This window comes from Elgaria multicarinata, chromosome 8 (genome assembly GCF_023053635.1).
Source record: "Elgaria multicarinata webbii isolate HBS135686 ecotype San Diego chromosome 8, rElgMul1.1.pri, whole genome shotgun sequence".
Lineage (NCBI taxonomy): Eukaryota > Metazoa > Chordata > Lepidosauria > Squamata > Anguidae > Elgaria > Elgaria multicarinata.
In genome coordinates this window covers 53,345,876-53,360,297 of record NC_086178.1, presented here as the reverse complement: position 1 = coordinate 53,360,297, position 14,422 = coordinate 53,345,876, and the positions used below count along the sequence as shown (strand labels likewise).

Here is a 14,422-nt window from a genome sequence, read left to right as displayed (position 1 = left end):
TTCTAAGACGCACACTAATTTCAGTACCACCAACAGGAAAAAAAGCTTTGATTCTAAGAAATAATAAACGCACCAGCAATTCTAAGAAGCACCCCATTTTTAGAGATGTTTATATGGGGAAAAAGTGTGTCTTAGAATCAAAGAAATACGATAACAAGTAGGTATGAGTCTGTTGTTGATGAGCAGCTACTCTGCTACTATTCACTAGATAATTACACTTCTGGCTTTCAAGAGTGGCTGCATCATCATGTGTTTAACTGATCCCAGCACAGAGAGTTGAAGTATCATGAGATGGGGTGGGGAGATCATGTTTCTTTACTGTCAATTTCCCCCTGCTTCTGTCCCACAATACTTCCTCTTTCTTCACACAGAGGAAGAAAGAGGAAGTAAACAATTTGGGCCATTCAGTGGCTGTTTTTATCATGCCGCTTTTCCTGCACACAGCAGGAAATGGCAATACATTCTGTTTCAAAAACAAAATTGGTCTATTTTGTGACGAGAAGAAGAAAAGAAGGAACGGGCGACACATGGGAGGTGGATGGCATCAAAATGACCCATGAACATCAATTAGTGGGTAGTAACAAGCGTGTGATAAAAAGCTCATCTCCTAGACATATAAATATAGAGATGAAACGTCCATTCCTTTTGACCTACTTCCCCCCCCCCATAGAAATCCAGGTGTTTAGCCGGGAAGTATGATTGGGCAGCTGTGTGTCCATTTGAACACTGGGTTTGGTTCACGTGGAAAATGTTGTGGAAGTTATGGCAATATAGTTTATTATCCTCATATTGCAGGGCAGAGGCTGTGGCAGAGAGTGGCTTAAAAGAGCCCTGCAGTGCAAGGCCTTTATTATTCTCCCAGGCCTTTTAATCCTTCAGGTTTTTTATTATTATTATTATTATTATTATTATTATTATTATTATTATTATTATTATATCTTTACACTGCTGCTGGCTATTAATCTGCTTTTTACTTTGGCTGTATTTCATTTTTTAAAATTAAAATGTTTAATATTATCAATAACGAGATCAATGCCATCCACCTCCTGCCCCTTCTGCTCATTTTCCCGCCACAAAGAAAGACTGTTTCCCCACAGAAAACAACTACAACTCACAGCATGCCTTTTGCCCAGAGCTGTGACCTCCTTCCCTTCTGTTTCCGATGGGGCCTAGTAACTGAGTCAGCAAACCCAGGCCCTCTCCCTTCAGGCACAGGATGGCGAGCCACTTCCAGATGATGGCTGCCACAGTCTCTTAAATCTTCCCTCCCACCCAAGGATATTGAAACAGAAGAGTGAATGGAGGAATGACTGACAGCTGAGGCTAGTATGGCAGGCAAAGTTAGTGGCAGTTGGGGAAAGTCATTTAGTGGGGGCCGAGTTAGGACTGAGAGATAGCCGTGCCAGTACTACACCTCCCAGCATGCCTTTGGCAGCCCTCAGTTGCCCATGTCCTCTGAGAGGCGCTTTCCTCCTCTCATGGCTGATGCTGCTCGACAGAGCATCCTTGAGTAGCATTGCCAAGGAGGTGAGGTAAGCGGCTGTCAGTGGACATGCACAACTCCAGCCAAGTCCACACTTCTCACCCACAAAGTGTTCCATCAGGAGCCTGTATTGAAAGGACAGGGCCGGGCACTTGCCCCTCTTTGTCAAGCCTGTTTCTGGGCATGCACAGAGTGCTTCCCTTCCCTACCTCTCTCTTAAGTGTGACGGCTGCGTGTGTGCTTCCCTTAGTTTCTGAGAAAACCGATATCAGGACGGGGTGCCTTTGAGCATGTCCAGAATTTAGCCTTTCAAAGTCATGCTGTTGTAGCTAGTTATGATTTTAAAACCACACATGGCAGGTGGAAGGAGGCACCACAAATGGATGCAGCCCATTTATGTGGGTTGCTTCCTTTTATGTGGAATTGGGTTGACTGCTTGAGACTGAGCTTAGGAATCACAATGGCCACCAAAGGCCAGTAAGTCTGGCCTCCCACCCAAGGCATGCTGGGAATTGTAGGCATAAACCTAGTTTTTTTTATTAAATTCTCTAAAAATACTTAAAAACCCCAAATTAATGTTTTTAATTTTTTTCTGAGCCATGTTCACGAAGACCTGGCAGTACCATATGTAGAAGTGGGTAAACATTTCTGGACATACGTGACACACACATACTTTCCGCTTTATAGGAAGAGAAGATACTGGCCCTATTCAGAAGATGCCTTAAACCATGGTTTTAACCACAATGATTCACAGTGGTTAAAGACGTGATTTAAAGTGTCTTCTGAACAGGGCCACTCATAGGTATTAGAAGTTCCTGAAAGGAATGGCATTAATATACTAGAGCGGTGTTAGGAAAGAATGCACAAATATAAATTTTATTAGGTGGCAACACTCAACCTGTACAAAACATCCAGATTTACAGTACAATCCTAGGCATGTCTACTCATAAGTGAGACCCATTGAGTTCAATAGGCCTTACTACCAGGTAAGTACATATAAGATGACAGTCCTACTGTTGAAAGGACGCTGTTACACAGAGGTGACAAAACCATGACGGTAGAACTTCGTGATCTTCCTAAAAAGATGTGCAGAGGGGAGCTGTGTAACGACTGTCCCAGAATGCTCATAAGCATCAATTGGACTGCCTTGGGGATGTCTCTGTTTGTAAAGGCTCTTCTTGCAGCTTCTCAGAAGAAGAACTATCCCCGGGGCTCCGTCCAAATCTATAGAGCAGAATTACAGCCGCCTGAAAACTCCTTAGAAGTCCGTCTCCTTCCCGCGAGGTTTGGCTCCTGCAACGGCCCAAGCCCGCCAGGCCCCCCGCCTGCCGCCCTCGCTATTTCATTATTTATTATTTCGTTCCCTTTCTAGGAAAAATATGCGCTGGGCCGAGGGGCGGGAGGAGGCGGAGGAGAAGGAGGCTGGGGAGGCTGCCCGTCTTGAGCTATGGGGGCGGCCCGCCGCCACGACAGGGTGGTGGACGAGAGAGCCGGGCTCGCTGGGCGCTGCCTGAGCCGGCGACGGAGTGGCTCTAGGGCGCTGGCGGGTCTGTCTCGCCATTGCCGCCTACGGAACAGCTCCAAGCTCGCTCGCCAGGATCGCCGCCGCCGCCTCAGCGCGGACCAACAGCCGTCATGACGGGCAGGTAGGGAAAACAAAACTGCGAGGCCCCAGCCTGCGGTCTCGCTTGGACTTCAGCAGCGAGGATGTTTGGGGCTCCTTTCCCTCGCCAATGCCATGGCCGCCGGTGGCTGCATGACCCGACTGAATACGGCCTCTACGGGGGAAAGAAAAGCCCAGCCCAGCCCTGGACTGACTTGGGTGCCCTCCCTCGCTCGCTCGCTCGCCCCCTGCTTCCTCCCCGCCGTCAGCCCCTTCCTGGCCTGGGACACCACTTGCGCCCCCTGGGACTGGGCTTTGGGAGAAAACGCGGCCCCGGGAGGCTGGTTAGCCGGCCTCCTTCTAGAAAACCGAGCCCTTTAAAGAACTGAGCTTTCCCTTGGATTTCAGTAGGAGACAAACAGCAGCCGTCCCCTGCAATAAAGTGTGTTTATTGCAGGGGAGTTCAAGGCACAGCTACCAACTGAGGCTGCTTCTTTCTATGAAAAGTTATGCCATGATACATTCTTAGTCTTTAAAGTGCCAACGCCTCGCTGTCCTTTTTGCTACCGCAGGCTACTCCTCTGGAATGTGAGACTGTCATTTTTGTTTGAATTGGTGGGTCAGATGTTGAAAGCCAGACACTTGGCTGTTACTGGGCATGTGGCGCAATAATAAAGAACTCTGAGCATTTGCAGAGTATGTTTCTATCCGCTTACTATGCTATTCTATGCACTTACGCGCTGGGGATGAGGGAGAAGAACTTTTAGGGTGTGACTTCCTTGAAGTGCTTGAGCTTTAGGGCTCCTGTGTTTTTAGATAGAATACTTCAGAATACTTAGGCATTATACAAATAGCTACCCTTCTGAGGTGTGATAATTAATAGCAAGTATCTGTCTGCAGGCTTCAAAATTAACAGAAAATGTTGTACATCTGTGCCTCTTTGTAATAAGAAGTAAAATGAATTAGTTATAGGGTGACCATATGGAAATGACACTTGCTGAAATTCCCATTTCTATACAACTGTTAAAGATACAGGAGCCCTGTCCTCCTTTCCATACGGTCATCTTAAATTGGTACTATTGAGATGTGAAAGGTAGCAGAGAACTGAGCTGAAGAACCCAATGCTATGTATGTTTACTCAGATGTAAGTCCTACTGAGTACAATAGGTCTTACTCCCAGGTAAGTGTGCACACTACTGGCAGCCTAACACTGAGTCCTAAACATGTTCTTTACGTCCTTGTACCTAGCACAAGAAAACACAAATCAAATCACTCTTGAGGGCCACTATTATATTTTATGAATTCATTGGGGATACCACTATGTCTAGTTGGGGAAAGCAGTTGCTTTTGTGTATGCGTGCACCCACAACCCCTGCATTCCTGCCTGCTGGATGTATAGTGGTCCCTTTGAAGGTGGGAATGGGAGTGGGACCTTCTTCTTTCCTACTTGGTTTGAAAGCAACAGGGACAATAAAACACTGACTTCATAATCCTGTACATATTTGCTCAGAAGTAAGTCCCATTATGTTCATTGGGGTTACTCCCAGGTTAGTGTTCAAAGGATTGCAGCCTAAGTGTATTTCATTATATATTCTCCTTTCCCAGAGCTCTGGGCTCCCTGTAGCTTAGACAGAACTTTGTATATGGCAGGAGGGCATATGTTTTATCCCCTCACATGTGCCTGCTTCCTGATGTGGTAGGTTTCTACTTTAGAGTTTTAGTTAAGTCACTGAAAAGCCCCCCAAATGTAAATAATTATTGAAAATTATTTTTCCTCTGCCCACTAACTTATAAAAAGCCTATTTTAAAAAACCATAGTTAAAGACTTAATCTTTCCATCTCTGTTTTAACTGCCTTAATTGATTACATCTTTTGAGACTATGGTTCCCAAATGAACTGTGATATAGGGATTTAGGATACATTATCATGGCCATGTGCACTGGCAGCTAGTATGACAGATTCATAAGAGGCTGAGATAATTTCAGCTCCAAATCTGTGAGTGGAACTGACAGGTGTAGAAACAAAGGGACTTCTGTTAAGCCACTCTGGTGAGACATTTGGGAATAACTGCTCTGAAAGATCATCAGGAGAATGATTGCTTCCAGCAATCTTAAGAAATCCCTGAGCTATATTTTAATATATTAAAAAATCTTGTAGAATATATAAGAAAACCAAAACTTTTTTTGAGGCTTAATAGCAGGTTTTATGGTTTAAAAAGTAAAACAAATGGATGTTGGAATTGTTATTTTGATTCATAATACTTCTGATTATGCCTAGTTGGGATGCTGTGGAAGCTCTGTCATCTTCTGCTCCTTTCTTGTTGCTCATATTTTATTAAGGAATTGGTTTGTTACATTTTGGGGATTTTGCTGATTTTTCTTACTCCATCTTGTGGGTGTGTTTTAATTAAAATCTTTTCTATCTTTATACTACTAGAATAAGCAATAATAGCCCATAAGCAGACATTGCTTAAGAAAATGGTAAGATAACAAAGCAACAGAGAGTGAGAAAGGGGAAAGAATGGGAATCAACAAAATAATATGGACCTTAGAGTCCTGGCTCCAACTTGTGTAATGTGATCCTTTCTCTAAAGTGGGAGGGGCCACACAAACAGTTGTGTAAAGGAACAGCTTGAGTGAGTTTGTAACCCTTTTGTGTCCCAGAGTGAATGCAGTGGGGAAAGGAATGTCAAGTATGTTTCTTTTTCCTCCGCTTCTTGATAGGGTGATAGTATGTGAGTTTTGGAATGAGTTTCAAAGCCAGTCTGCTGTTTTCCAGCATTTGTTTGCCCAAGGGACATAAAGAACATTAGGTAGTGCAAAGCTGTTATAACGGAATTGGTCAAAGAAGACTTTAACTAAGGAGTCTATTTCTGCAGTATAACTGCCAAAAATCTATGAGTACAGAAACTATATATATTCCAATGCTATTCAGTTTTATTGCTTTTCTGATCTTATTGAATGAATTAAGTTAAGATTTTGAGATTCAGTCATTTGTTCAAATGACTCTGAACAAACTACACCGATTCAAACTCCAAAAATGTTATTAATGAGATGCTTTGAAGATTGAAAGAAAGCAAGGATGATGTTTGGATAGTTATGGAGTAGACAGTGCTGCATAAGAAGGATGGACTTTGCTTGTTCTAATTAGCATTTCTGAGAAGAACAGTTCTCTGGAAGAAACATATCCCTTGAAACCACGGTGTTATTGGTGGATTGCTCTTCAGTTACCCTCATGCAGTTTTCTTCCCAGAGATAATGAGTTCCATGGCTGGCATGAGACTTCGGGGGCTAGCATCTTCCAAACTCTATCAACGAAGGCAAGATCGTCTGAGTGGCACAGTGTCACTCTTGAATGATGGGAACGAGAGGGCAGCTGGGATATTTGGGTAGGTTATTTGGATACCTCTCTTAATGGTCCCGGGTTATTGGAATGTATCCTTTCTCTTCCTTTGAAGAAGGAAGTAAGGAAAACTAGACAGGTTGGATCTACTTGGTCTGAATTTCCACTCTTTGTTTGAAGAAAATGTTTCTTTGGCTCTGATATTATCACTTCTGAACAATAACAGGAAACAACCATGGAAACCGTTCCTCACTTGTTGATGCTGGGCAGGCTAACATGATGGTGTCCTAAGAACCATATAAATAAAAGCCTAGGGTGCTGTATAAATTACCATAGTCTTGTTAAATTTTGATTGAACTTTAGTTAACCTCTGAAACAAACCGTTACTTTTCTTCACCTAAAGTAAGTTTACTGTATTATGAATAGTTTTCTAAGTTATTGTTTTCTTTCTCTTTCTTTGTTTTCATCATATCTAGGATGATCATCATATGGCAAAAGAGTAGGTCAGCAAATATAGTATTTCCTGCCTTTGCAATATGGGAGAAACTGCCCTATGGAAGTTCAGTGTTTTTAAGAATTCTTAAAGGAACTATATTCTTGTCTTTTTTGGAACATGATCATGTGCAGCATATATTTAAAAAAATATAGAGTGATGCCTATCCTCATATAAGAGACCCTCAAGTATAGTGAGGATTTTTTAATTGTTTACCAAATAGTAGTACACTGTGCCACTGCAGACTGCAATCTAACATAGCTTGCAGTGCTGCACAGGGGAAGTGTTGCTTAGCAAATACTTTTCAAGGTCTTCTGCTTTGGTACAGGGGCTCACTGGATTGCAACTATTGTCATTAATAGCCATTGCTTTAAAGTAATGACAAAGGATGATAAAGATTTAATGTAGAATCAGACTGACACAGGCATTGAGAGAGCAGAAGCAAAGGAAGACATTGCTCTTCGGCTTTGATAGTTATACAGGAAAGGGAATTCTGGCTGGTACAGTTTATCATACAAGAGTGGAAAAAACTGTACTTACTAGAATTCCTTGTACATTAAAGATACAGGCCCCTTGACTTTCCTTGTTACTGGTCACCATTTCTAGAAATGTTTAAAATTCGGGTTGCAAAACCACAGTTTACCAAAATAATCTTAAATGCAGTTCTAGATAAATTGTTTAAGTTCTTCTGAACATGTAATTCCAAAAGAACAGCTCTGGAATGGTATTATTTTGAGGGCAAACCATACATGGCCAACTTGTGACCCATCAAGCCAAACATTGCCTACCAACAATGTATTGCAGCCTGCCAGATCTTGACAAGCCCACCCACCTCTGTTTTTGCAGTATCAAGCAAGTAGCAAATAGAGGTTTATCAAGCTACTCATGGGCTGGTGGATTGAATTTGAGTCACAATTTGTGCAGGTTTGGAGTAAACTAAAGAAACTGCTGCCTTCTTAAACTTGTAGTAGGATAGCTTCTATGCCTGGGTTGCTGTTCCAAATTTTTCACAAGTGTCACATTCAGTACCAAAAAGTGTCTCTTCACTATTTAGTTCAAATGGAACTATTTTATATTTCCTCAAGGAACTTCAACTTCTGATGCTCTGAAGATAAGCAATAAATGTATTTACAGGGGAGTTGGGGCAACAATATTTGGTACAACAATATTTGGTAAATAATGGAATCATTTTCTTAAGAAGCTAATGGAAGCTAGAAATTATCACATACCTAAAAAACTACCCAAACTAGCTAATGTTCTGGTAGGAAATCCTGAAAGGTAGCTGTGCAAGTCTGTTGTAGAAAAAACAACCAAGAATCTTATGGTGTCTTAAAAGCTAATTAATTTAGGATAAACTTTCATGGTGCATCTGATGAAGTGAGCTCTGATCCACAAATGTTTATGCCACAATAAATTGTTAGTTTGTTAGTTTTTAAGGTGCACAAAACTGTTTGTAGTTCTGAGTATATAACCTATGGTCTGATTCTGCACTGGATTGTGGGGTTTACTTGTTAATTTCATTTCCCATTTTAATCCATGCACTTTTGTTTATCTTGGTGACTCCTTTACATCATATATAAAACTGTATGTACTTACTGCATTAGCTGGTAATGTTGTAGATGTAGGGAAGTATCAATTTAATAGGGAAGTGATGCAATAGAAAACAGAACAGGTTTACTGAGATACTTTGGAAGGAGAAGAAAAGAATTGTAGAATCATAGGGCCTGTTCAGAAGACACCTTAAATCATGGTTTTAACCATGGTGGTTAAGCCAGAAAGCCATGCCATGTTCAGAAGACACCTTAAAACATGGGTTTTACCATGTGAATAAGGCTTTTTGCTTTATTCACTGTGGTTAAAGCCATGGTTTAAGGTGTCTTCTGAACATAGCCCAGCTTTCTGGCTTAACTATGTTTAAAGTGTCTTCTGAATGAGGCCATAGAGTTGGAAGGAGTACTGGAGATCACCTAGTCCAGCCCCCTGCTCAATGGGTACAGCTATATATAGCCTGACAGATAGCTATATATACAGCATTTGCTTAAATACTTTTAACAAAGGAGAACCCACCACCTCCCAAGGCAATCTGTTCCACTGCTGATCAGCTCTCAGTGTTCGGAAGTTTCTCTTAATGTTTAACTGAAATCTTCTTCCCTGCAATTTCTACCCATTGATTCTAGTCTTGCTCTTTGGGGTAACAGAAAACAAGTCTGCTCCATCTTCTGCATGACAGCCCTTCAAGTATTTGAAGGCCACTATTATCTTCCCTTGTCCAAACTAAACATACCCAGCTTTTTCAACCATTCCTCATAGGACTTGGTTTTCAGACCCTAACTATCCTGGTTATCATGCTCTGAGCATGATCCAGTTTGTCCATGTCCTTCTTAAAATGCCGTACCCAGATCTGGACACAGTACTCCAAATGACTAACGCAGAATAGGGTGGAACTATTACTTTTCCATAGAAGTTAAAGGGGAAAGTGTTGGGCAGAGGATTTTAACTTTGAGTATACAGGATTTTGAGAATAGGGGGCATCAGTTAGGTCTGACAGCTCTGACTGGCATCTCAGGCAAATTAAGAGTGCATTGAAGACTACATCCCAGAATCTTCGACAAGGTACAGGAATTCATCGGCAGACAAATCCATGTGATTCCTCAAAGGAAGGAAATTTGGGAAACGGTGGCACAGATGACAATGTTCTAGGAAATAAAGCCTCTCTAAGGAATTAAAAAATAAACATTTAGAGAGGAAATAGACATTGAATTGAACAGAAGAAATATACTATGCTCTACAATGACAGGAAAGAAAGGGGAGTGAACCCAAGCCTCAAAGGTCAGAAAGATGGAACAAAAATCTCAGGAGGCAGATGTCACATTTTTGAACACTTGAAATGTCAAGATTGTCACAGCTGCACTGCCATGAGGATTTCCTGGGCTGTTGTAAATTTGAAACTCATCAGACTCCAGGAGAATGACACTGTGTGCACGTACCTGAAATACAGGATTAGTAATGGTAGCTTATGGTGACGTGGAAGAATCTGTGCATTGGAACCTCTACCTAATCCTCATTTCCATGTTTCTTTGTTAAATGGAGCCATGACATGAGAGTTTTTCTTACAAAATTTGTCTTTTATGGTGATAAAGATCTTTCTTTCAGAACAACAGAATCAGTGCCTGCCATCTTTAGATAGGATTACTGCAATGCAATCTACAATTGACAATGTCCACAGATTTATCTGTTATTTATTTTTATTTTATTTAAATGATTTTTAGGATACCTTTAAGGATGGACCCCTCTCAAGGTGGTGGCAGCTTTGTATTGACATTCGTTAATTTCAGCTGTCTAATTATCCTTCCGGTGCCAGGTTAAGACTTTCCTCTTTGCCCAGGCATATGGCGGCACATCCTAATTACCCACATGTTTAGTTTTTAATTGGTTTTTAATGCTTTATGTGTGTATGTTCTGTGTTTTAGAGTTTTAAATTTTGTATACTTGTTTTTACCTCAATTTTAGAATTTCTGTAAACCGCCCAGAGAGCCCTGGCTATGGGAGCGGTATATAAGTTTAATAAATAAATTAATAAATAAATATACCTGAATCCACACTAGCTTCAGTGTATTAAGTAAAACTGAAATATAAATCTCTTAAGCTATGCATACCCGACATCAGCTATCACACCCAATGAACAGTCTACACTGTAGCTTGCTGCATGCCAGGTTTGTGTCAGTCCCCAACAGACCAGTGGGATCTGTCTTGAAGCTCAGCACAATCCCAAGAAGAAGCACTGCACTGGGGTTTACTCTGAACACATTCAATGGCAATGGAAGTGCTGCATTATCTTGCATGCCATACCACCCTTGGATTCTGATGCACAAACCTGTTTGAACTTTCATGAAGTGTCATGGAATAGTGCACTTCATGTGGTCTTTTTCAGAGGGGGGCCCTGCCTCAGGTCTCATCTGTGAGGATAAATAAAAATGATTGCATTCAGCAGAGTCTCTCTGATGTGGTCTCAACACCATGATATCAGTGTCTGATCTAATTAAGTAATTTAAATATTTCTTAGTGACCTTTCAGAGCAGAAGCCCTCCCAAGGCGAAACACAGCAATAAAGTACATAAAACATGTATGCTATTAAGAACGATTAAAGCAGCAAGAAGTGCAATCAGATTAAGAGAAGGCCAGAGGAAAATAATATGTTTTCTACGCCTCCTTAAAAGCCAAAATGTTGAAGCATGGAGGACCTCGGATGGCAACTCATTCCAATGGTGCAGAGAAAGCACTCTCATGTGAGGTTACGCATCTTAAAGCTTCTAGGCCAGGCGGCAGTCGTTGCATGATTAATAAGTTTGAAGGGTAAAAGAGAAGGGACCAAGTTGCCCAACTACAAAGTGGAAGATAAAACTGGCTACTAGAGATGTTGCAAAGGCAGAGGCAAGGGCAGACAGGTCTTGAAAAGGGACTGGGAAACTCATATATAAGAGGGATCAAATAGGTGGCTGCATGTTAAGAGACTGGACTTTTAACTTTACAGGCTCTGATGTCGTAATTACAGTGATTCTTTCCTAAATTTAACTTCTCTGTTTACCTTTTATCCGTTTTTATAATGTGTCACTTCATATTCCAAGATGCTTTTGGGATACAGCAACTAGCATTACCTATTAATTACACAACTTCTTTATAATTTCTTCAACATTCTAATAAGATTGTCTGAATTTTTGTAACATCCTGCTGTGAGTTATGAAAGCCTGCTGTAGCACTGTTGTTAAATATGATAAATACTCTCACATTTGACATTTTTAACTTGTAGCAAGTGGGTGGATGGGTGGGATGGATGAATTTGAGATCTGTAAAGCTAAAATCCAGAAATGTTTCTGAGGTCAAAAGAAACTCAAGACAAAAACATGGCCTACAAAAAACAGATAAGTTAACTCTTGTTGGGAGCTTTTATTTCTTTTTTCTTAAGTTCCATTAGTATTCTGTTATTTCCTTCAATAATCATCCAGCATTTGTGTCATAACACTTTGTCTTTAATTATCTGTTTTTACCCATACTTTTTTAGTAGTTTTTGCTATGGAAGATTTTATTGTTAAATACCAAATAGCATGAATGGAGCAAATCAATTATACTTTCCTCCACGATGACTCTGCTTCCTTCCTGTCCCTGCCACAGTAGCATAAGTGTATCTACCAGGGAGCAACCACTAACATAAATTGCATTTTGCTAATGTAAACTATTCTAGCACAATGCCAATAGCATTAGCTGCCACACCAATTTCCTCATCATCTTCACTAGTTGGCCACCAATTTTCTTTTTAAGCCCATGTTTCCACTTGTGTCTCCAACACGCCTGGGTTTTCATTGGCTATTTGACTGGAACATTCCTCTTCCATCCTTCTCGCTCGCTCCATCGTCCTATCCCCTCATCTGAATTACTTCATCTAACCCCTTCCATTTCCCTTATTCTTTCCTCATATATTTATCCTTAGATTGCAGGTTTTCCAGTAGGGGCTGTCTATCTCGAATCTTTTAAAGGTACCTTCTCTTCAGTGCTTATAAAGATGCCTTATTATCTTCAGCCACTACATGTTAAAGTAATTTAAGAGGGCAACCTGTTGCTTAGGTCTTCTGTCCATTGCTTTTTTTGGCAAACTAGTGCCTAAATCCTAAAGCCCTTTACTGTGAATTTCCATTGCTTTCAGTCAAGTTTAACAGATTTACATCCCTAGGGTGAAAACTTGAAAGCACCTTACAGAATATTCTATTACAAAGAATATTCTATAAGGTGTACAGAAAATGTATTGAGTCGAGTAAATACTCCGTGTTCTGTTTTGGACTAGAAAATTCATTCTTCAAGGACATATTATGGTTTACAGAGAAATAGGTCCTATTACTCTCACTCTCAGTGAGAGTAAGCATAGGATGGCATCCTTCGATACAAATAAACTCATCATTAAAGTTGATAGAAAATATCCCACTAATTTATTAAAAAACTGAGCTTACCTAGCATGTTGAGTATTTGATGAGCATACATGGGACCATTGAATATATATCTTCAAATATTGTATAACTGACAGTGTGGCAGAAAATAAATTCATAAACATGAACTTTGAACATTATGTTGATCAATTTGCATTCGGTGGTTTTGATGACTTCATTCTGTTATCATGCCATTGGTCATGATCTGCCTCTTGTTCTTTTTTTTCTTCCCAGTAACATGTCAGATGCCCTTGCAAATGCTGTGTGTGAACGCTGTCGGGCTCGTTTTGATCCTACGGAGAGAATTGTGAACAGCAACGGGGAGCTGTATCATGAAAACTGCTTTGTCTGTGCTCAGTGCTTCCGTCAGTTTCCAGATGGGCTCTTCTATGATGTGAGATCACAATACTTCTGATAGTATGAAAAGTTATATGGCTTTTTCCTCCACAGACCTAATTCTGAGAATTTGACTGAATTGTTTTCTATGAAGTCTCTGATTGTCTCAGATATCTTTGCAATTCATATGTCAGTGTCCCTGTTCCATTTTCTCCTATGTGATTTAGCTTTGATATTGGTACTGTTTTCCTAGGCAAGTAATCAGAAGAGTTTAACAATGGCCTGGCTCAGACATCACACTGGAACTATAATTTATACTGTTACGTGCGTAATCCTTGGGCATGTGCATTCCCACCTTTTGTTCCCGCCGCCCTCCTCCCCAGTGCAGCTGCAAGGAGGAGATTGGAAGCATTTGCTTTATTTTTTAACAAACCCAAAGTTTAGCATATCCAAACCCTAAATTCTGGCCAATTTTAATTTTGTGGAAATAGGCCAACTTTAATTACTACTGTTTGGAGTTGGCTTGCTTTATTCAATGACAGTTAAGATGAACAACCATTTGCCCATCTTTGGACATAATGTTAAGCTGCAGATAAATAAAAATGGACATCAAAACTTCCAATGTCCTTGCAGCCATGCTAGAGGAGGAGAGGGATGGGTGAGCTGATGAGCTCAAGGCTTGTTCACATAACCTTAAAGCGTAGTTTATGGCTCAAACTAGACCAGTATAAGTAATAAAGAGGGCTTTAGACAGAGAAAGCCACATCTCATTTCATTTTCTTTAACATTGTTTATTAAATAGAAATGTAGAGCAGAAAGAGACCTTAAAATCGTCTAGCTTAGCCCCTGTGCACTAAAACTAATTCTTTCGCACTAACCAATATAAAGCATATTATTTTCCAGTTTAACCAATATAATTCAAATTAGAGAGTCTCACAAATAAAATGAGAGTGTAACATATAGATAAAGGGAAGGAATATTGTTACTAAAACAATGATCTGTCTTATAGTGCATTAGGGATATTTGCGCCTTAACTTTCCTAAGCACATCTTCCACCAAAGAAGATAGGTAGATACAGTGGCCCTGTTCATACAACATGCTAAGCCATGATTAGGCTACTAAACATGCTTTTGCAGCAAATGGTTAGTGAGAGTGTTTAAACCATGGTTATGTACCAACTATGGTTAGGA

General features: G+C 40.6%; 1 protein-coding gene across 5 annotated transcripts in view; it reads left to right on the top strand.

The window, feature by feature from the left end:
- Positions 1-2,972: 2,972 nt before the first annotated feature.
- The window catches only part of LIMS2 (LIM zinc finger domain containing 2), a 41,812-nt gene continuing 30,362 nt past the window's right edge, over positions 2,973-14,422 (top strand). For 3 of the 5 annotated variants that reach the window (XM_063132428.1, XM_063132427.1, XM_063132426.1), the window contains exons 1-2: positions 6,217-6,474; positions 13,131-13,290. In XM_063132428.1, coding sequence (XP_062988498.1) covers positions 6,344-6,474; positions 13,131-13,290 — 291 coding nt within the window. In that variant the 5' untranslated portion in view covers positions 6,217-6,343. Of the gene's footprint in view, positions 3,130-5,754; positions 5,779-6,216; positions 6,475-13,130; positions 13,291-14,422 lie in introns of those variants that run through there. The other 2 variants (XM_063132429.1, XM_063132430.1) reach the window with 2 other exon arrangements.